Raw genomic sequence first — 27902 nt, forward strand, 5'->3', positions numbered from 1 at the left:
CCAATCATCGCTCGTCTGTCCCTTACCGTTCAGCCAATCGACGCTCATGTCTCTGAGGCTTGGCCCAATAGCGCGGAGCCTTGAGAAGCCCAGCAGAGCCCAACCAATCCTCTAGCGATGTTCCCTCACCGGCAGGCCTCCTGGTTGATAATGCCCGCCCCCTTAAACCTCCCTGGAGGATACTCCTCCTCCACCTCCTCGTCGACTCCGCCTCTGACGGCTCGTGAGGGAAGCGCTGAGCCGAGCGCAGCGTGATGACGTCAGGCGGCGGAGCGAGGCTGCGGCCGCCATCTTGGGGGCGCCGGGCGGGATTTGGCGTCCGCGTCAGGGAGGGGGAAAGTCTGGGAAATTGAGGCACGCGACGCTCGGAGGACTAGAGCCGGGGAGTTGAGGCTCAGAAACCCCCAAGGGCCAAAGGGAGAAAGTGAAACACCGCTCAGCGCGAATGGGAGAGGGGAAAGTGACACCAATCACATGAAGGGAGAAAAGGGAAACCAATGCTCAAGACTCTTATTAAAAAGAGAGGAGTGAAGGCAATAGGAACGAAAGGAGAAAAAAAACCAAGGGAACCGAGAGAACTTTTTTTTTTTTTGAGGGAGGGAGGAGAAATGTCAGAGGGAAAGCAAGGAGAGGGAATCAAAGGAAAAGCAGGAACAAAAAGTTTAATTTGAAGAAACCGAGTGTGGGGGTAGAGGACCTGAAGGACGGTTAGGGTGAGAGTGTGAATGAAGTGAGCCTGTAGGACTCTATTTTGCTTCCTTACAGGGTGACTCTGACCCTGCACAGCTCAAGGACAGTGGGGCCCAATGTGTCCAAGGGGCTATGGCCATCCCTACTCACCTGCGGCACTTAGGGCCTGGGGAGTGGGTAGGTTCAGTGCGGTTAGAACTGTTTCCAGAGCTACTCCCTGAACCCAAAGACGGGGGAGCTGCAAGAAATTCACTTGGTCCAATCTCTCATCCCTCACCACCACCCATTTCTCAGATGAGGAAACTGAGTCTCAGAGTTGGGTCATTTACCTACCTGAGGCCAGAAATCTGCTAGAGGATGGAACACAGAGTAAGACCCAGGTCTGACTCTTCAGTCATGAGCTTTGCTGTGTCTGTTTGGTCTCTAACTAGACGTTCTGACCTTCCCCTAGATTAAACTCCATTTAACACCAGACCCATGTGGTTAAACCATGCTGCCTGCATTGGAATCCTGGCCCTGCCACTTCCTAGCTGTGACCTCGGGCAAGCCAACTGCCCTGTGCCTCCATTTCTCATCTGTGCAATGGGGATAATAACAGCCCTTGTCTCATGATTGTTGTGACGCACAGAGTAAGATGTACGTAGGAGTTAGTTATTTTTATTATTATCTCCAGGAGTCTAATAATAATAGCTAACATCTCCTGGGTGTGTCATGATGTGCTAGGTATTATGCTCAGTGCTTTACATGCATTATTCGGTTTAATCCTCTCAACACTCCTATGAGGGAGAAACTATTAGCCTGACTTTACAAAGAAACTGAGGCTCAGGGACGTTAAGTAACTTGTACAAGTTCCCATAATTCGGAAGAGACAGAGCCAGGATTCCAACCCAGGAATTGACTCCAAGGTGTACACTCTTGGCCCCCAGTCTCTAATCTGCGGTTGTAGGTTGAGGGGATGGATGCAAAAAGTAGAGGAAAGACATTGGTGGCAACCAGTGAGGCTCAAGCTAGCCCAAATCTGCTCCAGGAAGTCTGGGTTTGCCCTTAGGGCGGAATCACCTGGGGCCGCTAGCCAGAGAAGTGGAAGCTAGGCTCAGTCTTTGACAGGCTCTGTGACTTTCAGTGGTTTCTTGCTTCTGCTAAGGCCTCCTTTTCCCCATTTAAAAATCTGAGGGTCTAGCTTGACTTCTCAGGGCTCTTTCTGCTAGGACCTTGGATTGCCCAACTTATTGGGTCAATTAGGTCCCTCTTCTTCAAACGATACAGGAGTAATTGAAGCCTGGATCAGTGTTTCTGGAGGTGGTAGCATGGGACTAGGACTTCTGGGACAGGTTGAATTTAAAGAGGATAGGTGTTCTACATTAGGGTCCTGCGTAAGCAAAGGCCTAAAGGCCGGTATGAGTGTGGGCTTTCAGGCCTGGCTGGAGGTAAGGGCAAAGTTGGTGGTCCTTTGGGGTCAGATGTATGTTGGGGATGTCCCACATGCCAGCTTGCTGAGGGCTTCCCATGCTAGGCTGGCATGTAGTCCTAGAGTTGCCATGTGCCAGCTGTGTGTTCAAGGCATGCGGTCACATGTGCTGGGGGCTGCACGTGAGTATGTCAGTGTCTCCTCCCCATCACGAGCATCGGGGGTGGTGGTGAGTCACGGGCTCAGCCTTCAGCGCCAACTGTCATGTTCCTTTCCCCCAAATTTCACCCCCACCCAGCCGTGCACCACCCACCCCCATTCTAAGATCTGTGTTGCTCTCTCTTCCATCCTCCTGCCCTGCTCAGCTGCCTCTGAGAGGCTGCAGAGTGTTCCAGGGAGGAAGTCTCCTGCTTCTCCTGGCTCTGCCCTCCAGCTCCCTGCCCTGTTGTCCCACCCTCTTTGCCAGTGCCTCTCTGCTCCCTTCCACTCATCTCTGTGTGTCCCAAGGATTTCTCTATGCATTACAGAGAATTCCCGCACTCACCATCCATCCCTTCACCTCTGTGGGAGCTATTTCTATTTTGGGGGGATTCTCTCTCATTTCTGTGGCTGGTTGCTCCTGCCTCAGTGGGCTTCTTGTGTCTACGCGCCACATCCATGTGTCTGTGGGTCCCCTGGTGTTTGTGGGCCTCCCCCCAGTGTCTGTGACCTTCTCCAGCTCCCCCTGGCCCTCTCCCTGCCTCTGTGGTGTGCTGCCTTGTTCCCATTTGTGTGGCCCTGTACCCAAGGGGAGGGCTTTGTGTCCCTGGCCTCTGCCCTTTTTTTTCTTCATGGGAAGCTGCCTGTGTTTATGAACTGCCCCTTATCTCCGAGGTCCTTTTTCATGTTTCTGTGGGCTGCTCCCTTGTCTCCTTGGGGCTTTCTTATCCCTGGGCTTTTCCCTGTCCTTGTCCTTGTGGGTTTGTGGGACTTGGCCCACCTTTCTGGGTCTTGATGGCTGTCTTTCATCTCTCTGCATTTCTCTTCATCTCTGCAGCCCTCTCCCCCATCTCCATGGCCTTCTCCCCAGGTCTCCCGGCCTCTCATGTCCGTGGGCTCCTGTGCCCAGGGCTGCCTGGGCAGGGCGGTGGCGTGGGGTGGTGGAGGGGGTGGCCAGGGGTGGGCCCTCCATCCAATGCAGCTCCTTCTTCTCATCAGCATTCTCCTCGCGGGGGCCCCCAGCCCCGACCAATACGGGCTCCCCCTCCCCCGACTCCCCTCCCTCCTTGCTCTCTGCCTGCCTCCCTCCCTCCCTCCTGCCAGCCCTCCTCCCTGCCTGCCTCCCTCCCTCCCTCCTCTCCCCCCCACCCCGCCCCCCTGCGCTCCAGGACCCAGCGCGGGCGGCGGGCGGGCAGGCAGGCGGCGGCCTCGGAGGGGAGACAAGCGGTGGCGGCAGCGGTGGCGGTGGCGGCGGCCAGCAACGCGAGGCAGGCCCAGCCAGGGACTGGAGCTGGTGGCAGCGGCAGCGGCTGCTGCTCGCAAGGGACCAGGAGTCTGTGGCCAGGCCCTCCCGCCGAGGCCCTGCGCCGGGAGCCCCCGGGACACCCCACCCTCCTCCGCCTTCTTCTTCCACCTGCTCCCTTCCCTCCTCCCCCCTCCTCTCCCTCCTCCCCATCTCTCCTCCTCGTCTGCCCCCTTCTTGGCCTCTCCGGGTCTCCCAGCACCCCATCCTCTCCAGCCCCTCCACTCCCAGGCCTCTCCTGGCCCCCAGCGTGCTTTTCCCGTGGGGGCTGAGGGCTTGAGGACTCCGGGCCCTTGCCTCATCCAGGGCAGGGCCAAGGCTCTGGGGGGAGGGGGGAAGGGGGTGGCCCCCTCCCCCCAATCAGACCCTCCCCTCCCCCACTCTTCCTGATGGCCGGCTTCCTTTTCTCCACCCTGTCCTCGCCCCCTGTGGCCCCCCCAGGCCGGCCCGGCTAGGGGAGGGGGCGGGGGCCCTTTCCCGGGCCGGCTTCCCCCTCCCCCGGCTTTGCCTGTGCCCCCCCTTCTGTTTTCACCTTCCTTTCTTCCTTTCCTCCCTCCTTCCCCTCCATTTGCTCCTTCCCCCTCTCCTCTCTCCCCTTCTCTCCTCCATTTTCTCCTTTCCCCTTCCTCCCCTCCCTGGCCCACCCTCTCCTCTTCCACCTGTCCTTCCTCCCTGCTCCTGGGGAGCCACCGTTTTGGATTAGTTGGGGGCCACCGCTGGTGGCGGGGGAGGGGGCCCTGTGGACTGCCCTCTCCCCCCCGCCCCAGCCACACCACCACCCAGCGCCAGAGCATCTCCCGTTGTCATTGTCGTTCCTCGGGCCTCGAGGGAGCCCAGCCCTCCGTCCCACCAGGATCCGTGAGTGTCTGCAGGCGGGGATTGGGCTGGGTTCTGGGTCCTGGAAGGCTGGGCTCAGTGCCGCCTGGCAGGGCCCCCACTGCTCCCCGAACTGGCAAGTACCCTCCCCCACCGGGGGCCTGCCCTGCACCTCCATCTCCCCAGCCTCCATTCACCTCGACCTTTTCTCACCCCTTCTGGGTGCACAGCCCACCCCCTGCGCCAGACCGCCAGCTTTCTGGGGTGCTAAGGGGCTGACTGTGTCTTACTTGTGGGCTCACTTTTCCCAGGCCCCTGGCATGTGTCTGCCCCTGCTTTCTCCCAGCCTCAGTCCCGGTCCCAGCCCAGACCGACTCTCTCTCTCTCTTTCTCTCTCTCTCTCTCTCTGTCTCTCTTCCTTCCTCTGAGCCTCATCCCCTCTGCCTGCCCTGGGCCCTGTCCCCATCCCATTGAGACTCTTTCTCCTGGAAATGTCTTTCTGTTTTTGAGTCTCCATTTCATGTATCTCCTGGGCCTCTCGCAGACTATGCCCAACTTCTCTCTTCTTTGCTGTAGCCCAGCCCTTCCTCGGCGTGTCTCTGTGGGTAGCCCTCTCTCTCTGTCAGAGCTCCCCGCTCCCCGTGTCTCTCGCCTCTCTCTTTTGAGGCTCCCTTGGCAGGTCTCTTTCCACTTCTCTCCATTCTGTGCCTCTGCTGTGCCTGTGCTCCCCTGGCCCCCTCCCTCCCTCCGCCCCAGGACTTGAGGCTGTCCTCCATCTCTCACTTTTTGCTCTCCCCCTGATCCACTCTGGGCACCGGGCTCCTCCATCCCTCACTCCTTAGCCGCTGTCCTGCGTCCCTGCCTTTCGGTCCACATTGGCTTTTCCTTGCTGGGCTCGCTCTTCCCGCCCCCGTCCTCTCTCCCCACATCTGCGTTACCTTGCATGGCCTTTCCGCTCCCATTCCTCCCTGCTCCTGGGGGCTCCAGGGCCCTGGGATCTTCTGCTCCCCCGCACGGCATCCCTGAGTGTCTCAGGGTGGCTGTGCCTCGTGTGGGCTTGTCCTCTCGAGCGGCGCGCACGCCCTATCTCTGCCTGTGCTCTTCCAGGGCACTCACTCTTCCTCCCCGCCTCAGTTTCCTTCCCTGGTGCTCTTCCTCTCCTAGTTTGCAAGCGTCTCTCCCCCGAGTGCTTCTTCCTCTGCCCTTTCCTCTTCTGGAGGCCTGTGATGAAGCTCCGACATGCTTTCTCTCTCTTTCCAGAGTTTTGCTGTCTCTCTCCTCCCCACGCTTCTTGTACCAGCTGCTGTTTGTTTTTTGCCCACTCCCTCTGCCCCTTTGTCCTCACTCACCTGCCTGCTTCTCACCTTGGCTGACTGGTGTCTTTCATTTACTCCACTTGTCTGTCTCTTTCCCCGGGTGGGGCCCCTGACTCAGTTGTTTGCTGTGTTTCCACCTTTGTCCAGCTTTGCCTAAGTCTCGGGGTCTGTGAGTCTCAGGCTTGCCTGCCACCCTCCCCTCCCCTCTCACACCCTCTGTCTTGTCTCTGTTCTCTGTGGTGTCTCACTGCTAGGCTGTGTCTGTGTCTCATTTAGCCCCAGGTCCTACCTTTTGGGCTGTGTGTCCTTCTTTGTGAACCTTCCTGCACCTCTGTGTCTGTTTGCGGCCCCCAACCCTGTCCTACACTCTGTCTCGATCTTTCTGCTCCCACCTGTGGGTCCCTGTCCTTCTGCCCCGTCTCTTCATGGGTCTTTCTGTCCTTTAGTCTCTGCTCCCTGATTTGCCCCGGAAGTCCCTGGTGTCTCAGGATGACCCACCCCACTGCTGCCTCTCCGAGCCCCGCCCTTCACACCCTCCCGGTGAGCTCTCCTTCCAGGCCTCCCAGCATCCCTTGCTCCTCCACCCTTGACAAGCCTTCACCTTAGATCCCATTACAGTTTACAGCCTCCACCTCCAGCCTCTCCTTCCCAGAGGCCCAGAGAGAGAGTGGTGACTTGCTCAAGGTCACACAGTGAGTCGGGGGCAGAGCTGGGACTATTCTGGTCTCCTGTTGTCCTGGCCTGGGTTTTCCTAGACCCACAAGATGGTCAGAAGAGTTGACTTGTGTCTCTGCCCTTCCCTGGCAGTTCTCATCCCACTGTTTCCCCAGCTCAGGCCCTCCTTCCATGGGGACTGGGTGGAGTGTGGGGGGTCCAGGCTCACCTCACCGCACTCTGGGCCCCGCAGTAACCGTACTCCGTGGACACCCAGTGTCTCTTCCCTTGGGACACGGCCCTCAGCCAGGGAGAGCTGCACACCTGGTCAAACTCCTCCCTGCTCAGTGGTTGCCCTGGAGAAGGCCAGGGGCACCTGGAGGAATCCCTGACTCCCTGGGGGTGGAGAGTTGCAAGGAGCAGAGATATGTTGTCTGCCCCTTTGCTTCAGCTCCCAGAGCAGGGTGGGGGACAGTGGTTGGACACCCACTTCTGGCAGGCAGCTCACTCCCTGCCTTACTTTCCGCCTTCCCTGGTTGCAACCCAGATCTCTTTCTGCATCTCTCCTGTGCCTTGGTTTCCCCTTCTCAGCCTCCTCCACGCTCTTCTCCCTGCTCTGTGCTTTCTCCATCTCATCTCCCCATGTCCCTGTCTCTTCCCTCTCTCTCCCCTAGTCCTGTCCCCAGCTCCCCGTAACTCTCCTTCCCATTTCTCTCCATTTCTGTCCCCATTTTCTTGTCATCTTAGCATCTTTCTAGTCCCTTATATTTCTGCTGTTTTGTCTTTTCTCCTTTTCTGAGTCTCTCATCTTTCCCATCTCTAAGCCTCTGTTCCACTTTCTGTCTCTCTGTTTCCCCCTCCTCTCTCTTTATGTATATTTTTTGGTCCTTTTGCTGCTTTGAGTTCATCCATCTGGGTTTCCATGCCTCTCCCTCTCCCTCCCCCGATCTCCCCCCAAGTTTCCTAATTCCCAGATACTCTCCCCTCCAGACCCTGGATGTCCAGGCCTCTCTCCCCATGGGATTGTGGGAACCAGGGACGTCAGGAAAGTGGCAAGTGAGGCCTGGGATGGAGTTGCCTAGCAACCACCGCATCCTCTCCAGCCAGTTTCTGTTGCCTGGGAACGGCTGCCTGCCCAGAGACAGGGGTGGGACTGGTTGGGGGGTGGTACTTCCTGGTTTCCTATTGGGGTGGGACTGGTCCCTAGAATTCACATGCTTCCCTGCCATTTCGGTAGCTGTGCCCATCCTTTCCCAGCCTGTCCCACTCAGCGCCTGAGTGCCGTGAGCTCCTCTTTGGTAGTGACCTGTGAGCCTTCTAGCAATGCCCTCAGTATCGCAAGCTTCTAACCAGAGCAGGGCCCTTCAGAACTGCGAACTCCTCGCCACCAATGTCCTGGGGGCTGCGGTTGCCACTCCATCCAGCAGTCCTCCAAGGGGCCACGTCCCCCGACATCAACAGTGGGTTGGGGATCTCCCTGCAGGTGGCGAGTGGGGGCCGCGGCAGCTGCGTCCCCATGAGGAGGGGAGGAAGATGCCGGCTGAGCTGCTGCTGCTGCTGATTGTTGCCTTCGCCAGCCCCAGCTGCCAGGTGCTCTCATCACTGCGCATGGGTGAGGCCCTCAGCACCCTGCCCCACCTCCTCAGAGACTCTCCCATTGGGCCCCGGGCTCCTCTCTGGGGACCCAGGCATGCCAGTTCCTCAGGACCCAGGAATCTGGGCCTCGGGTCTCAGCCTCCAACACCTCGTCCTGGACTCAGGAGTCCAGACCTCCAGCTCTTGCCACCCTCAGACCCAAGAATCCAGACTCCTAGTCCCTACACCCGCCTCACTCCAGAGCCCAAGAGTCCAGGACCTCAGCCCCTTCCTTCTTTAGGACCCTGGAGTCTGGTCCCCAACCCCTGTGTCCCCTCAGCTGCAATCCTGGATGACCAGACAGTGTGTGGCCGCGGTGAGCGTTTGGCCTTGGCCCTAGCCCGGGAGCAGATCAACGGGATCATCGAGGTCCCAGCCAAGGCCCGCGTGGAAGTAGACATCTTTGAGCTGCAGCGGGACAGCCAGTACGAGACCACGGACACCAGTGAGCGGGGCCACAGGGGTGTGGGATGAGGCAGGGCAGGCCGGTGGCCCTCAGTATGTCCCTCTGCCCCAGCTTCCAGCTTGGCCTTGTCCTCTTCTAGCTCTGCCTGGCCCCTTCTTTTGTGTCTGTCTCTACCTTCTTCCCAGAGACAGCTGCTGCTGGGCATGGCAGGGTGGGTGAGAGTGTAAGCCCCAGTCCTGCCCTGGGGGAGCTCAGGGCTTCATTTGGAGGAAGTTTCACAGCTGGCCGGGGTCACTTGTCAGCTCCCAGAGCTGAATATCAAGGGTCCCAGGCAGCTAGGCCAGAGGGCTCAGGGCAGGGGTCAGTGAAGGCAATTTGGAGAAGGCTAGACTGAAGCTGAGCTTTGAAAGGTGAACAGGTTGTACAAGGAGTGGCCTTGCTCCAAGCATGGCCGGCTACGCGGTAGGGTTACATTAAGTGTTGAATAATAATGGACTGAATGAATGTTCATAGGTGTCACTTGAACAGATGCTGTGGGGTTATAGACCTTTGGGAAATGCTGCCTTAGAATGTGTTTTAGACAATTTTCTTTGCTGCAGGCCTTATCAGAGGCTTTATTATGTTCATGCATGTTTCAAATCACTGAGTGGGAGAATGGGATACAGTGTTTCCCAGTCTTTTTTGACTGGTGCAGCATAGAGCATAATTTGGGAGAAGCTGGGATGGAGGGTGAGGAGGCAGATGACATTTCAGGCAGGTACCTAGAGTCTGGAGCTGGGGTAGAGGGCAGGGGGAAGTATTTGGAGCCAAGGAACAGGGTGTTGGGGTGAGTCCATCCTGACCACCTGGATTCAGGACATGTTTAGGGATACTGTGAGAGACTCCAGGCCGAGCATGACAGGGCAGTGACAAGTGAGGCTGGGCCATTTGGCAGGCGGCTGGAGAGGACTGCAGTGCCAGGGTGAAAGATGCCACCTCCATGTGCCAGCAGTGGGGAGCCATCGATGGGTGTCTGGAAGGAGAATCTGGAGGCTGGATTTGGGTGATGAGTGAGGAGGCTGGTACATGCCTGAGTTGAGAATCCTAAAGTAGGGCAGGGACAGAGGGGACAGATGTGAGAAAATCTGAGGACAAAGAAGAGATAGGACTTGGTGACTAATTGGCTGTCAGGAGAGGGATTGAAGGCAAGTGCCATTTCTAGGCATATGGTATGTGCAAATGGTGGGGCCCTCAGCAGCGTGGAAGGCACAGAAGGAACAAGTTTGGAGGAAGATGAGTCGTTCAGTTATGATGCTTTTCGTTAAATGTGGCAGAAACCCAACTCAGGCTAGTTTAAGGCAAAAAGAGAACTTATTAGGTCATGTTACTAAAAGGCCTAAGAACTAATTTCAGGCTTGGCTAGATCCATGTACTCAAATGATGTCCCAGGATTGTTTCAGGCATGGCTAGATCCAGCCATTGAAATGATGTCCCAAGAATCTCTGTCTTTATCTCTGGGCTCTGTTTTCTTCTGGGTTGGCTTCGTTTTTAGGAATGCTCTCCCCAGCTGGTGGCAAGATGGCCCAACAGCTCAAAGCTTGTATCTTGCCAGTTTAGCAAACCCTGTCGTAACTGCAGCAGACCTGATTTGAGCCCATACCCATCTCTGAACCAGTCTGTGGCTAGGAGGATGTGGTTCTGCGCTGACCAGGCCTGAGTCGGGTACAGGTCAATCCTGGGAGCCACGTGGACAGAAGGGTGGGGGTAGTTCCCCCAGGAGAAGTCAGGGTTCTGCTGTGAGAACAGGCAGTGAACAGGCAAAAGCAACAGCCTTCCACCTCCCAGTCTTGAGACACACATGTTTAAGGGGAAAAGAAAGCAGAAGAAAGAGGAGCGAGCAAATGCCACAGAAGAGTGGTGTCTGGGTGTTGAGGACCTAGGGGCCCTTGGCTGTGGGTTCAGGGTTGGGGGGCTAAAAAGTTTGAGAAGGACAAAAGCTGAGGAACCGGGCATTGGATTTGCAGGCCAGAGTGGTGGTCCCCTGGTGTCTCTTTCTCTTTTGTCTCTTCCTTTGATCTCTCTTGGTCTGACCTGTCCCTCTGTTGCTCTGTGCCCCTGTCTGTCTCTGTCTCATGCCCCCTCCTTTGTCACTGTGTTGGGTGGGTCAGGGATTGGCCCTCTGGGTCCCAGGTGGTGGAAGAGGATCAGGCAGCTCTGAGTGTCTGGATCCTCCCCTGGGCCAGGGTGGCTCCCTGGAGGATGGAGGAGAGGATGCAGGGGGTCCCTGACTCTGTGGTCTCTTCCCTGTCCCTCGCAGTGTGTCAGATCCTGCCCAAGGGGGTCGTGTCTGTCCTGGGGCCCTCCTCCAGCCCAGCATCTGCCTCCACCGTGAGCCATATCTGTGGGGAGAAGGAGGTGAGGTGGGGAGCGTGGGCTGGGCTAGGTGGGGGAGCGGGTCCCTGGGAGGAGGAGCAGGATGGAAGCCGAAGCTCCTTCTCTGTCCAGATCCCCCACATCAAGGTGGGTCCCGAGGAGACGCCCCGCCTTCAGTACCTTCGCTTCGCGTCTGTCAGCTTGTACCCCAGTAACGAGGACGTCAGCCTGGCAGTCTCCCGAATCCTCAAGTCCTTCAACTACCCCTCGGCTAGCCTCATCTGCGCCAAGGCTGAGTGTGAGGGAGGAGAACTGGATGTTTTGTTTTTTATTCCTCCAAATGCCCCTTCCCAAGAGATCTGGTGTCCCACACAGTTGTTCAGTGCCCCCTGGTTTAGACCCCTTGGAGTACCCAGACACCAGGTTCTCCTCATCCCCACCATCTTGTGCCCCTTCAGAGACCGAGAACTCTGGTTCCACAGACCCCTCCTCCTCCTCCTCCAAAAAAGATCTGTTTGGTCCTCAGATGGTGACTAAGCACCTGCTGTGTCGGGGCCCTCTGCTAGGCCCTGGAGGGTGTGCAGGGAGCAGTGCTGGGCGTGGTCCCTGAACGCACAGGACTCCGGGGCTAGTGGATGCACAGGTCATTGAGCTGTTGTGATACAGAGTGGTACGTGTGCTGCCGGGAGGCGTGTGGGGCCTCTAGGAGCACATGGGAGGGATTCTGGCCCATCTGGAGGTTCAGAGCTTGCAGGCCCAAAGAAGGGACATCTAGGCTGAACTTGAAGGGTGGGGAAGGAGGGAGGGAACATGTTCTGAGCAGAGGGTATGGTGGGGGCAGAGGCGAAGGGCTCAGGGGAGCAAAGCCCCTTTGAGAGGCTTGAAGGTGCCCCCCGGTGGCCCAAGTGTGGGAGCAATGAAGCAGGAGGCGATGGGAGCTGGGGAAGGTTCCCACACCGGGCAGGGCGAGGGGCCCCGGCCACGTGTGTCGTGTGTCATAGGAAGAGCTCTTTGGCTGCAGTATAGAGAACAGGCGAGAGAGTGACCTGAGATGTGGCAGGAGCCCAGCAAGAGGCAGGGGAGAAGTGACACTGGTCTGGGCTCAGGTGGTGGGAGTTGGGACAGAGGGGCCAGGATGGGCTCGGAGATGGAGGAAGGGAGAGGGCAGGGGCTTCTGCCGAGGAGGAGCACAATGCTTTGGGGCACGTGTTGAGTGCGATGTATCTTTGAGACATTCACAGGAGTTGTCTGGTAGGCTGGTGGATTTGTGAGTGTGGAGCTTAAGGAAGGGGGGGGCATTGTGCTCTGTAACCTCTAGAGGAATTGCTCTTTCCAAAGGTATCTATTGAGCACCTGCTGTGTGCCGGACGCTGTCTTGGTTTTAGGGATCTAGCAGTGAGTGAAGCAGTCAGGAATCCCTGCCCCTGTTGGATTATGTTCCGATGGCAGGAGTGAGGCAGTAAACACCGCAAAGAAGCACATTACGTGGTGAGGAGTAGTGAGTTCCTTGGGGAGGTACCGTGAGTAACGAGGCCTGGGAGTCTGGTGTGGGGGTGGGCTGCAATTTTAAATGAAATGGGGGCGAGGCCTCATTGAGAAGGTGGCATTTGGGGAAAGACCTGAGGAGGGGAGGGAGGGAGCCACATGGGGATGTGGGAGAAGAGGGTTCCCGGCCAAGGCACGGAGGCCACAGGATGGGAGCGCGACTGAGGTGTGGCTGGAGCCAAGCGAGTGAGTGACGGAGTGACAGGAGAGGAGGTCTGGGAGGTAATGGGGCTGTGGGGCGGTGAGTGGATTGTGTGGGGACTTGGAGGCTGTGAGGACTTCGGCTATTAGGACTCTGAATGAAAGGAGAAGCCGTCGGAGGGTTTGGAGCAAAGAAGGAACACATGCGACTCACATCGTTTCAGCTGCTGTGCAGGGAACAGACTCGGGGCAAGCGTGGCAGGAGGTGGTCACAGCTTGGGCCAGGGCACTGACAGGGGCATGGTGTGATGGGGTCTGGTGTGTTTTGCAGGTGGGACCTGGATGCCTTGGGCATGGGTGTGAGAGAGAGGAAGCCAGGCTGCCACCAAAGGTCTGGCCTGACTGGCAGGCTGGAGGTGCTATTCACCAACATGGGTGGGGTGTACTGGTTTAGGCTAGAAGAGTGGGAGTGTTACGTGTGCGGTGCCTGTCAGACATCCTGGTTGGGGGTCAGGAAGGTGGGGGAGACAGGAATCTGGGGTTCTGGGGAGAGGTCTAGGTTGGGGTTTTAACTGGGGAGGATACAGGCTTCAGGTCCCTGAGCCCAGTACCCCAAGGGACCCAGCTGTACTCCAGACAGCTGCTCTGTCACCTTGGCACACCCACCAGTCCTCTACCAGCTGCCCATGTCCACCCCATGCCCACGAATTTGGAAGAGCTCCAACCTGAGGCATTACCCTCACCCCCAGGCCTGCTGCGATTGGAGGAACTGGTGCGTGGCTTCCTCATCTCCAAGGAGACGCTATCGGTGAGGATGCTGGACGATAGCCGGGACCCCACGCCACTGCTTAAGGAGATCCGAGATGACAAGGTGTCCACCATCATCATTGACGCCAATGCGTCCATCTCCCACCTCATCCTCCGTAAGGTGGGCCCCCCTCTGTCTCTGATTCCCTAAAAGGCCAGAGGCGGGAACATGGGGCAACTGGGAACAAGTCACCCAATGCCCATGGGCCTTAGTGGTTGAAAGGGAGTGTTGAGACCCTCTTCTTATGTGCAGATGATAATCATAAAGTTTGTTTCCCAGCCTGGCTGCTGCATGGTTGCGTGGCCCCAGAGTCTCACCTCATCTCTCCGTGAAGTGAACACAGTAGTAGTTCCTGCCTCAGTGGGATGCTGTGAGGGTTAATGAGGGAATGGCAGGTAAAGCACAGGCGATGCCTGGCTCAGCTTCAACGCTAAGTCATAGCTACTTCAAAACTTTTCTTCCGTTAGAGAAGGGGTCTCACTTTGTTGCCCAGTCTGGAGTGCAGTGATCGTAGCTCACCGCAGCCTCAAACTCCTGGGCTCAAGCACTCCTTCCACCTCAGCCTCCTGAGTAGCTGGGACTACAGACTCATGCTACCATGCCCGGCTAATTTTTAACATTTTTTGTAGAGCTAGGGTCGCAAACTCCTAGCCTCAAGTGATCCTCCCTCCTCAGCCTCCCAAAGTGCTGGGGTTAAGGTGCGAGCCGCTGCGCCTGGCTTTAGGATTTTTACTGAGGCCACTGAGGCCCCGTGTTGAGGCGCTTTGTGTGCGTTCTTTAATTGGGCTGCCTCCCCACCCTGCAGAGCAGGTGTCCTGAGCATTTAGTGGGTGAAGAAGCTGGGGTTCCGAGGGGAAGCACTGGCTCAAGAGCACACAGGGGGCCCAGAGCACCAGGACCCCCCACTCATGGCCTGGCACATTCCGTCCACCAATGACCCACACTCATTAACCATTGATTTGCTTCCCTGCTCTTGATTTTTCTTCATAATCAAATTTGTGTTATTTATTTTTCTCCACTTAAAAAAAATTAAAACCAAATGTCACTGCTAATCGTAGCTTACAGAAAGAAGTGTGAACAAAACCCATCGGGCCCCTGAGGCAGGAGGGCTTATGGAAGAGATTGCAGGTTTGGAAGGCAGATGGGCCCACTTGGGATCCTGGCCCCTCCCGTGCCACCTTGTGAGCAGTCGTCCCTTCCCACTCCACGCCTGCCCTGCCCTGACACCCACGTGAGAGCCAGCTCCCAGCACCCAGGAAATGCAAGCTGGTGCCTTTTCATGTTATACTTCTCGTGGAGGCACAGGATTGGGCGCTCCTGGCAGGGAGAGGTTTTCCGGCTTTGTTCTCGAGGACTGTGAGGAAGGGGTCTCAAAAATGAATCTTGACATTCAAATTGGCTGCCTTTCATGGCAGAGTGCTTTTAGAGATCGCAGGGGGTAGTTTCTCTGAACTTGTGACTGGGCTCAGCTCCGCTCCTTAGCAGCTCAAACTTGGCTTTGGAGAGTGTGGGGGGTTAAGGTTAATGTTTTCCTCTCCACCTTGTTTCTGAGGCTTCCCTCTTGCCTGTCTCCAAGAAAGAAGACTTCTAAGTGTCCTAATGAGGGATGGGGGCATTTGAGGGCCCTATTCTATCCTCCAGCAAAGTCCCCATTCCACCTGGGGCACCAGTCCGCATGGTGGGATGCAAGGGACCAAGGTCTCACCCTGCCCTCACTGTCTCCTCCTCCCTGTCTGTCTCTGGGCCTATCTTACTGAGTTTCCCATGGTCGTCGTGCTGCCAGGTCTGTCTCTAAATCTCTCTTCCTCTCTTGGGTCTCCCCATCTCTGCCCATATCTGCCTCTCACACTGCCTCTTCACCTCCTGTGTCCTCCAGGCCTCAGAGCTGGGAATGACCTCGGCGTTTTACAAGTACATCCTCACCACCATGGTGCGTACCCCTCAGGCCCCTCCCTGCCCCGACTTCCCTCCCACCTCCACTGCCCCAGTGGGGGCCAGGCCCCAGGTCTCACCACCTCTTCTTTGTCCTAGGACTTCCCCATCCTGCATCTAGACGGTATCGTGGAGGACTCCTCCAACATCTTGGGCTTCTCCATGTTCAACACCTCCCACCCTTTCTACCCTGAGTTTGTGCGCAGCCTCAACATGTCCTGGAGAGAAAACTGTGAAGCCAGCACCTACCCGGGCCCCGCGGTGAGCACACAGATACCCTGTAACACCCTGTGCCAGACATTTGCAGGGGCCCCTTTGAGACCTCGCTCAGATCAGACTCAGAGCCCTTCAGCACTCCCAGGGGCCTGTGATGAGTCTGACCCATGTCCTCCCCTTGCTACCTCTCATGCTGTGCCACACCCAAGCACAGGTGCACCCCAGGGCCTTTGCACACGCTCTCGCTCTGCTTTCCCTGCACTTCCCCAGAGAAGCAGCAGCTCACCCCTTTGTCGCTAGGTCATCGCATAAATGTCTCCTCAGTTGTAAGATTTCCCTTGGTCCTCCTGTTTAAAAAATGGGAAACTACCTACTTTTTAGCCCACTTCCCTGCCTTCTTTTTTCTCACCGAACTTTATTTATATGGTCACCATGTGGCTTACTTTGTATTATACTCATATATAGACATAGACTTAAAGGTTGTAAGTTCTATGACAGCAGGAGTTTCTATTTTGTTCACCATTGTATCCCTAGCACCTAAAACAGCCTAGCTCATAGTAGGTGTCTGATAATATATGTTGAATAAATGCAAACATACAAAAGATGCATATTTATGTGTATTTGTTCACAGACATCTACTCATGTACCAAGACTTTTACACACACAGAAGTGCACACAGGCACCAAGCTGTACAACCAGATGTGTGCATGCAGGGACATCACACACACTGACACAGAGGCACATTGGTACACACCTCTGTGCACACCTGCATAACACAGATCCACAGACCTTCACACCCACCCTGCTAAGACACACGTTCACAGGCACACATAGACACCATGGCCATCAGTCACAGCCCAGTGGCCAGGGTGTATCAGACACTCACTGAGTGCCAGGCACTGTTCCATGCCCTTCACAGGCATTATCTCACTGGGTCCCCACCGTAGTGCTTAGAGGCAGAGATCACTATTTACAGAGGAGGAAACAGGTTCAGAGAGGGATGGGAACGTGGCCGTGTCACGGAGTCAGGAAGTAGCCCAGCTGGGCCTCCAGCTGCAACCTGCCTGTCTCTAGGCCTAGGATCAGCCGTGATACTCTTTTCTCCCCAACACCACATGCACTGTGTGCAGACGGATGGCACATTTGTCCAGCCCCACTCACATAAACATGCCCCAGACACGCTCAGACAGGGACCGTGGCCATCTTCCTTGGCCTGTGTCGGGCACACCTGCCCCTGTGGGTGGCACAACTGGCTGTCTAGGCAAACCCTGTCTGAGACACATGGCCACGCACAGTCCAGGAGAGTTACTCCCCCAAGGCCTACACCTTCCCCACTGTCCTCCACGTTTCCCGAGAAAGACACCAGAGCCACTTCTTGGCTCCCCACCCACGGGTTTCCCATTCCTGGACAGAGAGGAGTTGTGTGAGGGCTTGGGCATAGCTCCACAAGGGCCTTCTGGGTTCCCTGGCTGAGCTGCCTCTCTGCCATCCCGCCCCCACCCCAGCTGTCAGCCGCCCTGATGTTTGACGCTGTGCACGTGGTGGTGAGCGCCGTCCGGGAGCTGAACCGCAGCCAGGAGATCGGCGTGAAGCCGCTGGCCTGCACGTCAGCCAACATCTGGCCTCACGGGACCAGCCTCATGAACTACCTGCGCATGGTGAGCCGGGAGCAGGCGGGCGGAGGAGACAGGGCAGTAGCCACCTTGGGTGGGGACACTCACTGTGTCCACCCTGTGGCCTCTGCCCTCTCCCCTGACCTCCCACCCCACCCCTGCCTCCGGGCTCTGGGCCTCCTCGTTCTTCGCCTCACCTGGCCGTTCCCTGCCTGTCTCGGTTACTCCCTGTCTCTTTCCCGGTCTTATTCTTTTTCACCTTGTGTTCCATCGCCCCCTTGTTTCCTGGGATATTGTCTTGCTCTTTTGACTGTGGTCTTCCTGGTCTCTCTCCCTCTTTCTTTTCCCCTTCACCCTGTCTCTGTTCCTTTTTCCGTGGCTGTCTTATCCCCCCGGCCCTTTCCCGCCCGCCTCTGGCCCCGCCACCCCCTCCCTCTGCCCCGCCTCCCCGCCCTGCTAGGTAGAGTATGATGGGCTGACCGGGCGGGTAGAGTTCAACAGCAAAGGGCAGAGGACCAACTACACCCTGCGCATCCTAGAGAAGTCCCGGCAGGGCCACCGTGAGGTAAGCAGACCTATGGCAATGCTAGAGCCCTGCCGGGGTGACCACTGGGACCGGGGCAGGCCCAGGGGCTCCTGTGTCCTTGGGCAAGCCTGCACTGACAGCACACTCTCTGTCCCCAGATTGGGGTGTGGTACTCTAACCGGACCCTGGCCATGAATGCCACTACCCTGGACATCAACCTGTCGCAGACGCTGGCCAACAAGACCCTGGTGGTCACGACCATCCTGGTGAGTGGCCCTAGAAGGGGATGTGGGTGTGCAGTAAGTGAAGGGGCTGAATGCTGGGCATTTCCTGAGTGTTACCCTGAGCCCAGTCCTAGCTGCCCCCTAGACGTGGAGGGCTGCCTTGGCTGCACGGCACACAGGCCAGTGGGGGGCGTGACCCCGTGCACCCAACAACCCCAGATTGTGACCAAGGCATCACCATCCTCACCACTGCCAGAGAAGGGGAGGCTCAACCCAGGCTCCTCGCAGTGTCTGACCCATGCTGGGCCCTAGTTAATCATGGTCGCTAGAATGATTGCTTTGCCACCCTTGCCAACCGAGTGTGTTGATACATGCCAGCTTACTATCCATCTTGAAGATGTGGAAACTGAAGCTCAGAGAGGGGAAGCGACTTGCCCAGGGTCACACAGAAAGTATGTGGCGTAGGCTGCATCTCTCAGGCTCCAGAGTCTCCAGTCCTCTCAGTACCTGAGCGCCAGCCGAGACACTGGCTGCTAGCCCCAGGGTGCCGCTCCTGCAGTTTACAAAGGCAGAGACGAAGGGCCTTTGTGTGGCGACAAGTATTTACTGAGCACCTGTTCTGCACCAGGCTCTGTGCTAGGCCCTTTCCAGGCGTCAGTCTTTAGACTGACAGCTCCCCGTGAGGTTGGTTTTATTTTCCTCCTTTTGAAGGTAAGGAAACAGGTTGCACAGCGAGTCCATGGTGGAGCTGAATGTCAGGCGTGGAGCCTGTGCTCTCCCTGCTGCACCCTATTGCCTCCCACCAGGCAGGATGGGCCATTGGTGTGGGGCGAGGTCAGGGGAGGTGACACCCAGGGCCTGCTGAGCAGAAAGCTTCCCTGAGTAGCTGGCCTGGAGGCAGGACACGCCAGGTGACACGCTCGTCACAGTGGCCAAGTCCATGGCCTGCCAGCTTCGGTGGTCCACGGGAGCCCCTCAGTAACTCAGTGAGCTGGGCTGGCGAAGAGCTGTGGATACTGAGGAACCAGAGAGTTCCACAGGCTGTCAACGGCCCCCTAAAGCAGCGAGTGGCAGAGCTGTTCCCTCAGTCCCTAGGGAACTCCTGATCTAAAATGGACTTGGAGTCCCTCTGGAGAAGGGCCAGTGAGCCTGTTGCAGAGGGACAGATGGCCTGCAGACGGGAAACCAGACACTTCCTAACTGCCTCACCGAGGGGCCTTGAGGGCTGGCGGCCTGTGCCTGGGGTGTGTGGTCAATCCCTGAAGCCTCCTGGAGGTGGAAGAGGTGGGATCCTTGGTGGGGAACAGGGGTCAGAGGTCAGGGAGGGACATCAGGAAAGCTGAGCCATGACCCTGGGGGCTTTGAGTCTGTCTCTCATACTCCTCTCTCCCTCTCCTCAAGGACCGAGAGCCAGTATTGTTCTTCATTTCTTGATGGACTCACTCATGTGTTCCATAAATATTTGCTGCAGCTGCTGTGTGCTGGCCCTTACACAAATTCTAGAGGCTCAGAAATGAGTCACAGGTGCTCTCAAGTGGCACTGGGGGAGACGATCCCTGCCTGATGGAGGAGACCCACCTGGACACAATCATTCCCACAATGAGGGACTTCCAAAGAAAGGAGGGACTGACTCAGCTTTAGAAGGCCTGAGGAAGGCTTCACAGAGGAGGTGGCATTAGATGGGGTTTTAGAAGTTGCGTAGGAGTTGGGTGTACAGAGAACATCCCAGGCAGCAGGAGCAGCAGGGGCAGGGGTTTCTGGGCACCTGGGGATTCAGACGTGAGTCAAACTGGGTGCCTGGGGCAGGATGTGGGGCAGGACTTGTCTCATTCTCTTCTCTGTCTCCAGGGCCCGGAGTGGTGCCTGGCACCTAGCAAGTGCAGAGGGGTGTGGTGAGCGATGGGGCAAAGGTGGCCCCAGGGGCTGTGGGCAGCAGGTGGGGAAGGGTCTCTGAGGGATTCAGCTGTGCCCACGCTTTGCCTTGGAGAGAGAGTGTTGGGCAGGAAGGGGCAGGGCCAGGTCTGGATGTCAGGAAGCATCCTTGATACAAAGGGCAGTCACAGTGGCCGATGTCTTTGAGCCCTGTGCCAAGCCCTGTGTGAAGCTCAGTCTTCACAGCAGCCCCGATTTTCAGGTAAAGAAACTGAAGCACAGAAGGGTTAAGTACGTGCCCCAGGTCGCTCAGCTAGAAGGTGGCAGAGCCCACGCACCTGGCCTTTGCCCCACATTGCCTCTATTTCTGCTGCTTCCCGAGTCGTCAGGGCTCTGTTCTGGGCCTGGCACTACTGTCTACATGCTCTGTGTCCTGGGCAAGTCTCTTCTGTCTGGCCTCAGTTCCCTCCTTTGAAATGAGGGGTTAAAATATTCACAGCAGAGTGAAGAGATTGGATTAGATCAGGGTGTTTTAAACTGCACTCTATTGGGCAAACACACCTGATTAAAAGAATAATAATAAAAAATAAAATAACACTCCGGGAAGTCCTGCACATGGATTTGGGTTCTGGGTTCATCAAAGGGTCCAGACAGTCAGCTTATGAGGAATGTTCTAGAACACAACCTATCAATTTTTTGTTTGTACTTTCAAGAGATTTCATACATACAGAAACTTGCACAAATTGCATTAGTTGTCACTCAATTTTCAAAAACTGAACACACCTGTGTAACCAGCTTCCCCCACCCCAAGCCTCCCTGTGCCCTTTCCAGTCGCTAACCCACCGAGGGTAACCACCGCCTCACCTTCTCTCACCATAGATTAGCTTTGCCACCTTTGAACTTCATGTATATAAATGGCATCGTACCGTGTGTTCTCTCCTGTGTCTGGCTTCTTTGGTCAACGTTAGGAGATTCATCCATGTCGTCAAAAGTAGTTTCGTCTCATTGTTGTATGTTCTGTGGTATGAATGTACCACAATTTACTTGTCCATCAAATCTAGATGGACATTTATTTCTGTTTTTTTGCAACTAGGAATAGTACTACTAGGAACATTCTATTCCATGTCTTTTGGTGAACATGTATTGGCATTTCTGTTGGGTTTAGTCCAGGGAGTGGAACTGCTGGGTGGCAGGGCATGTGTCTCAGCCTCAGCAGATGCTGCAAAAGCGTCTTCCAAAGTGGTGGTGCCACTTTGATTCCCAGTAGCAGTACGTGAATGGGAATCCCAGTGGCTCCCCATTTTGCCAGGGTGAGCGTGTGAAGGCACCGACCACATGTGGTGGTTTTCATTTGCATTTTCCTGATGATCAGGGCACTCGACCACCTTTTTGTGTTTATCGACTATTTGGAATTCCTCTGTGGGGAAGTTCCCATTTATGTCTTTTTCTATTTTTAAAAAATTAGGATATATGACCTTTTTATTGATTTGTGAGTAACTTTTACACTCTGGATTCAATTCCCTTGTCTGATGTATGTCTTGCAAGTGTCTTCTCGCTCTTTGTGGCTTGTCTTTCATTCTTAGTAGTATCCTTTGGATAAAAAGATTTGATTTTTAGTTTTACTGAATTCAGTTCACTCCATCGGCTTTTTTCCCTTATGTTTAATGCTTTTAGAATTTAAGAATTCTTTGCATACCCCAAGACCATGAAGATACCCTCCTATTTTTTTTAAAAAAACTGAATAATTTTGCCTTTTACATTTAAGTCTATAATCCACCTGGGATCGATTTTGATGTGTCATGTAAAGCGGGGGGTCAGAATACATTTTGTCCACACGGATATTTGATTGAATAGCACCATTTATTAAAATGATCATTCCTTCCCCCTTCACCACAGCCTGGCCTTTGTCATAAATCAATATTCATTTATGTGTGTGGGTTTCCATACACTCCATTCTGTTGTCCATTTGTCTGTTTTTGCTCCAATACCACATTGTCTTAAATACCATAGCCTTAAATTAAGTGTTAATACTTGATGGGGTAAATCCTCTAGTTTTGATATTCTTTTTTAAGATTGCTTTGGTCCTTCTTAACCCTTTGCATCTCCATACGCATTTAAAGATCATACTTCAATTTTTAAAAACTTATTACATTGAGGGGCTAGGCATGGTGGCTCACACCTATAATTTCAACACTTTGGGAGGCCAAGGCAGGAGGATTGCTTGAGGCTGGAAGTTCAAGACCAGCCTTGGGCAACATAGTGAGACCCTATCTGTAAAAAAAATAGGAAAATTAGCTGGGCATAGTAGCACATGCCTGTAGTCCCAGGTACTTGGGAGGCTGAGGCAGGAGGATCACTTGAGCCCAGGGGCTTGAGGCTGCAGTGAGCTACGATAAGGCCACTGCACTCTAGCCTGAGTGACAGAGTAAGACCCTGTCTGTAAAAAAATATATAATAATAATAATAAAAACACTGGGGGAGAGACAGAAGTTAATACAAACCTAGGTAACATAGAATTGAAAGAGTACAAAAGGGTTAAGGAAAAATCAGCCTCCTTCCCTCACTGGTCCCTTATTTTCCTTTCTCAGAGGCCACCATCCTTCCAGAAATGTCTTTGCATGTACAAGCACGTCCCCACTCTTTCTTTCACAAGCAGTAGCATATTGTACGCGTTGTTCTGTAGCTTGTTTTTTTCCTCTTAATATATCTTTTAGACCTTGCTATTTTAGCGGTTGCCTGGGATTCTTTTATGACATCGATAATCTTTTTAACTTGTCCCAAATTAGGTTGTTTCAGTCTTTGTTCCCACTACAAGCAATGCTGCAACAACTTTCTCGGACGTACATTTTTGTGTATAGATGCACAGCCATTTGTAGGCTGAATTCTTAGAACTGGGCTTAGCAGTATCCCACTGTCTGTCTGCAATGTTGGGCTTCTGAATAAGATTGTCTTTGAAGAAGTCTGAAAAGCCTGGATTAGAGGCTCCTTAAGGATTCTTTGGTGCTGATGGTCTGGGACTTCAAGTTCAGTCCTAGATCATTGTCTGATCTTGAGTTCTGTTCCTATGTGCCAGTCTCTGTCTTTTTCTCTATGGGCTCAGACTCTGATTCTGAGATCTTGAACCCAAGTTCTTCAGTCTGGAATTTGCAGATCAGCTTGGTATGATGGAAGGAACCAGGGCTTCAACGTGTACAGTGCTGGGTTGTGGACCCCACTCAGCCTCGCCTCCCCATCCCACGGCCCTGTTTCAGCTCTGCAGCCTTGGGCTAGACACCTAACCTCCCTGAGCCTGGTTCTTCCTCTGTGTGTCAAGAGGGCTGTACAGAAGCTGGGTACTTGTCTCTAGGATTCTTGATTTCTGATTCTCTAGCTTTGATACCCGACCTGGGTCTCCCATCTCTGTCTGCCTTCTCCATGTCTGCTCTCTGATTCTGTCTATTTGAGCTCAGTCTAGCACAGGGCATGAGAGCAGAGCTGTGGAATCAGACCAACTTGTCCTTCTCGGCCACTTACTACTTCACGAACCTCAGCGTCCTCATCTCTAAAACAGAGGTAATAATACCGTCCTCCCACGCTGACAGAAGAGCTGTCACACAGCAAACCCACAAGAAATGCTGGCTGCTGCCGCTATTATTAGTATTATCTCACATTCTCGTTCCCAGTTCCACAATTTTGGATTTGGAAAGGCAGCTTAGTAGAGAGAGAGAAGCACTGACTTCCCACTATCCATCACCCCGTGGCTGTGGGCCTCCGTGCGGTCCTGGAGTCCAGCGCCTGTGACAGCACCTGGCACCATAGTAGGAGATTCTATCATTGTATCGCAAACCACACCAGGACCCAGAGATTGAGAACAGTAACAATTTATTATTTCTCCTGGTTCTGTGGGTCGACGGAACAGTTCTTTGGCTGCTCTTGTGCCTGGTGCACTCTGACCACATTCAGCTGGTGGCCAGACTGTGCTGGAAGGTCCAGAATGGCCGTTGGTGCTGGCTGTTGGCTGGCACGCCTCAATCCATTCAGCCTCCAGCAGGTTGGTCTGGGCTTCCTTCCATGGTGGTCCCCAGAAGCTGCTCTGAAGGCCAAGGCTCTGAAAGACACACAGTATTACTTCCGCCACATTCTGTTGGCAAAAGGAGGTCGCAAGGCCAGCTCAGACCTAAGAGTCTGGACCTAAGGAGTGACGGACTCCACCTGTAGATGGGAGACCAGCGCAATACTGTGGCCACGTCTGCCATATAGCTCAGTAATTATGTGTTGAATGAATGAGAGATGACAGGGGTCACTTGACTTCCATGAGCCTTGGTGTCCACATGTGTGAAATGAGTCTAATAATGCTCACTTTAGTGTAAGGCCACTGTGAGGAACTGAAGTGATCCGATCATGGTGCTCAGTACACAGAAACCATTGTGGGTGTCTTTACCCAAGCTCTTCCCCCGCTGTTCCCTAAGTCCTAAGTCCTTTTGTTCATTGGCCCAAATGGCACTGCACAAACAATCATTTAGACAATATCTACATTGGCATATTTCCCATTTCTCACCATTGTCTTTATATGCCTCACCTTACGAGCATTTAGACCATTGTCTCTGCTTTTGCTTTTCTTTAGCTCAGTAAGAGTTAGTAAAATTTGCTGAAACCCTGTGTAGCAAACCGATGGTAGGCCAGAGATGGTGTGTTTGTGTGACCTGCAGAGCATTAAAAAAAAAAAAAATTGGTATTAAAATATAAATTGGTTGCTAACATTTATAATCAGGAGATTTTACAAAACAATCTAGATTTCCAAATTCTCTTAAAATTGCACCATCTGGCATCTCAGGCCTGCTGCCCTCATGGTGGCATTGGGCTAGAGCTAAATCCCTGAGGGGGTGGGTACCCTCTTTGACCCATTGGTGGCTCATGAAGTTGGTTTAGTGAGTCATTACTGGCCATGTGAAAAAGTATAGCAGAATGGAAAATATGAGGGTACTGCCCTTAGTTACTAGGGGTAAGGACTGTTCTGTGGAATTAAGTCTAGTTCCATGTTTCTGTGTGTGGGGTTCACTTGGGTTGCAAAGTAGACCATTGGTTGTAATAAAAAATTGGAAAGCCCCTGCTTAGTTTGGCACAAGCTCCATTCAGTCTGATTCACTGTGACGTTACCTTCTCCCTTGTAGGCACTTGAGCTTGAGACCAGTGAACGTCGGGTGGGTTGGTGGAGATTAAAATGGCTTCATGCAATCTGCCGGGTCCATGTGCCTTTTCCCTGGCTTTCAGGTCTGTTCCCCAACCTGAGCATTTGTAGGTGAGGAAGGTACACTGTGGATCCATCATCCCCACTCTATTCCAGTAGATTCCCGCTCTACCTGCCTGGTCAGGGCCTGGGCCGCCGCCTGGGCTCCAGGATCCCCAGCCCAGCCCCTGGCTGCCCAGTCTCTGATCCATGCTCTCTTCTGCCCGCCCAGGAGAACCCGTACGTCATGCGCCGGCCCAACTTCCAGGCCCTGTCGGGGAACGAGCGCTTTGAGGGCTTCTGCGTGGACATGCTGCGGGAGCTGGCCGAGCTGCTGCGCTTCCGCTACCGCCTGCGCTTGGTGGAGGACGGGCTGTATGGGGCGCCTGAGCCCAACGGCTCCTGGACGGGCATGGTTGGCGAGCTCATCAACCGGGTACGGCCGGGCTGGGGCTGGGGAGGGGGCCGGGAACTGGGCACGTGAGGGAAGGCAGGCAGGCAGGCGGCCAGTCGAGCCTGAGAACCAGCCTGGTACATAGGAAAAGAGGGAAGAGTCACTGAGGGCTCCTCGCACCAACCTCACTGGCGCTTCACTGTGCCTGGGGGTACCATGGGGCAGGACAGGGGAAGAGAGGTGGGCAGTGCATCACCACCTGTGTCCAGATTTGCCAAATGCTCCCCCACTTCTCATGCCACCTTGGCTTAGTCGGTGCTCAAAGGTTTGTTGAGTGAATCAAAGAGACAGGGAGTGGAAATCAGGCAAAGGTCTGAGGTCGAGGGAGGCTTCCTGCAGGAGGCAGGGCTGAGAGCAGGGACTGCACCTCATTTGTGCGCTGTGCCCAGCACCTGCAGGGAGGGCCTGGCACACTGCGGATGTCGAGGGCTGCCTGCTGAACACACATTCGCTCGTTCAGTAGGTGTTTTTTGAGCACGGCTATGCGCCTCGCTTCTTGCGGTTGTAGGGTACAGCTGTGAGCACGGTACGCCTGGACCCTGCCCCCACCCCCAAGAGCTTAGGGCCCATTTAGGGTACAAAAAAGCAAATGACCACAACACAGGGCCATCCGGGCTGCGATGGAGGAAACTCAGAGGGGGCCCAGGGCAGGCGTCTGACCCAGCCAGGGAATCCAGGGAGGGCTTCCCAGAAGAGGTGATGCCCAAACTGATTCCCAGAGGGTTTGACGGACTCAGCAGGTGAAGGGGGTGTGGGAGGAGAAGACTGGAGCAGAGGAAACAGCATTTACAACAGGGGGTGGTACAAGAGTGGGGTGCACTGGAAGAGCCAGCTGGGCCCAAGTGTGGGCAGGAAGGTGAGGAGGGATGAGAGGCAGCGCTGTGGGAGGTGGCAGGCAAGGGTGCAGTGGAAAGAATATTTTGGAGTCAGACCAACCTGGGTTTGAATCCTTGGGGGAGTTGTTCTCTTTGCTGAACCTCAGTTTCCCCTGCCCTAGGATGGGGATAATAGTACCCTATAAGTCTGTGGTGAGGTTATAGGAAATGGGACAAGGACCCCACATGTTGCTGGGCAGAATGGGGAACCAATATGTAATTCCTCTTTTTATTCCTGGTGGGAGAAACCATTGACTGTGCCCTGGGAGACAGAGAGGCCCCTGCTGAGGACAGGCCCAGAGCTGGTGTGCAGAACAGGGACAGTCAGGGCGCCTTGATATTAGACGTGGCTGAGCACACCAGAGATTCTCACCCTCCTGTCTCTCACATGCCAGAATTTACTGCATCCTCGTCCCTGAATATCATCCAGGAAGACATGAGAAGGCCATTTTGCTTGACAAGGTCATTTATCGCTTACGGCACTGATTTTCAAAAGTTATTTTGACAGCAGAACTTTTTTTCCAATTGAAAGCTCCTTCAGAACCCTGGACAGAAGCAGAGCTGCTCTAGTGGAAGAGAGGTGGGGGTGTCTCCCACCCAGCCCCAGGCAGGCCCTGAGGCACTGTCCCACGGGGCTGCCAGCTGGTTTGAAAGCTGCTGTCTCCAGTGGGTTTTAAGGTCAGGGGAAGTTTTAAGGCCTGAAACCCAAAGAGGCACCTGGTGAGACAGGAGGTGAGGAGTCCCAGGGCTGTGACCCTACGCCCACCCGCCTGGCAGGTTTCCCTGTGACCTATGTCCGCAGCCCGGTCCTCAGCCACATAAGCTCAGAAATGTTCTTTCATTGGGGCCCCCAGGAATAGGCAGACTCCAGGAGAGCATCCCTGCGGCTAGAGTGACTGTGAACTGGATGCCAGTTTACTCATCCGCAAAGAAGCGGGACGTCTGGAACAGTCCTTATTTACAGTTGCCCGGCTGTGGGCAAGAGTCTCAACCTTTGCGCCTCAGGGCCTGCTCAGCAGGGCCGCCGCGAGGATTTGGTGCCTGGGGTGGGCAAAGCGTGGCGGCCGGGAGCTTCTGTGGTTATAGTCCTGAGTGCTGCTTGAATCTGAGCTAGCGCGTGCACTAGCTGTGTGAGCTTGGGCAAGTTGTTTACCCTCCCTGTAGGCTGTAGTTTCTTCAACTGTAAAATCAGGGAATAACAGCCACTTGCTTGCAATGTGAGCTTGCAATGACGAAGCTGGAGCAGGCCCTGGTGTGTGGTGGGTGCTGTGTGCCTGTGTGCCTTTTTTGTTACTATTATTGCTGTCATTCTTACCAGCGTGGCCAGAGCATAAATATATTCATGTGTTCATCCACTGTCCATCCAGCCAGTATTTATTAAGTGTCTACTGTATTCCAGGTCTTCTGCTATACCCTGTGGATACAGTGGCGAACAAGTTCGACACGCTCTTACTGAGTGGGTTAAAGCGTTTGGGCCTTAGCCAGAGGCCTGTCGATGCCCTTGAAAGGTCTTGAGGTGGCTCAAGTGAATGGGCCCAGGATCAGGGTGGGGTGGCAGAGGCATCAGGAGACCAGGGGGGAGATAAGGGGCTGGAGAGCAGAGCTCTGGGGATAGAGACTGGGGAGGGGCTGGAGAGAGGACCTGAGCATGCCTCCCGAGTCTGGCTTGGGCAGCTGGGTGACTGCAGTGACATTTTCAGAGAGAACACTGG

The 27902-nt window shown here is 54.9% G+C and overlaps 1 protein-coding gene across 3 annotated transcripts in view; it reads left to right on the plus strand.

Annotated features, from left to right (window-relative positions):
- The first annotated feature begins 3454 nt into the window (after positions 1-3454).
- The window catches only part of GRIK5 (glutamate ionotropic receptor kainate type subunit 5), a 53862-nt gene continuing 29414 nt past the window's right edge, over positions 3455-27902 (plus strand). For 2 of the 3 annotated variants that reach the window (XM_045531594.1, XM_045531597.1), the window contains exons 1-12: positions 4084-4457; positions 7869-7997; positions 8301-8465; positions 10723-10820; positions 10911-11076; positions 13214-13392; positions 15149-15202; positions 15304-15465; positions 16926-17078; positions 17494-17598; positions 17718-17825; positions 25094-25297. In XM_045531594.1, coding sequence (XP_045387550.1) covers positions 7919-7997; positions 8301-8465; positions 10723-10820; positions 10911-11076; positions 13214-13392; positions 15149-15202; positions 15304-15465; positions 16926-17078; positions 17494-17598; positions 17718-17825; positions 25094-25297 — 1473 coding nt within the window. In that variant the 5' untranslated portion in view covers positions 4084-4457; positions 7869-7918. Of the gene's footprint in view, positions 4458-7868; positions 7998-8300; positions 8466-10722; positions 10821-10910; positions 11077-13213; positions 13393-15148; positions 15203-15303; positions 15466-16925; positions 17079-17493; positions 17599-17717; positions 17826-25093; positions 25298-27902 lie in introns of all 3 variants that reach the window. The other variant, XM_045531596.1, reaches the window with a different exon arrangement.

The sequence above is a fragment of the Lemur catta genome, chromosome 19 (assembly GCF_020740605.2).
Source record: "Lemur catta isolate mLemCat1 chromosome 19, mLemCat1.pri, whole genome shotgun sequence".
Lineage (NCBI taxonomy): Eukaryota > Metazoa > Chordata > Mammalia > Primates > Lemuridae > Lemur > Lemur catta.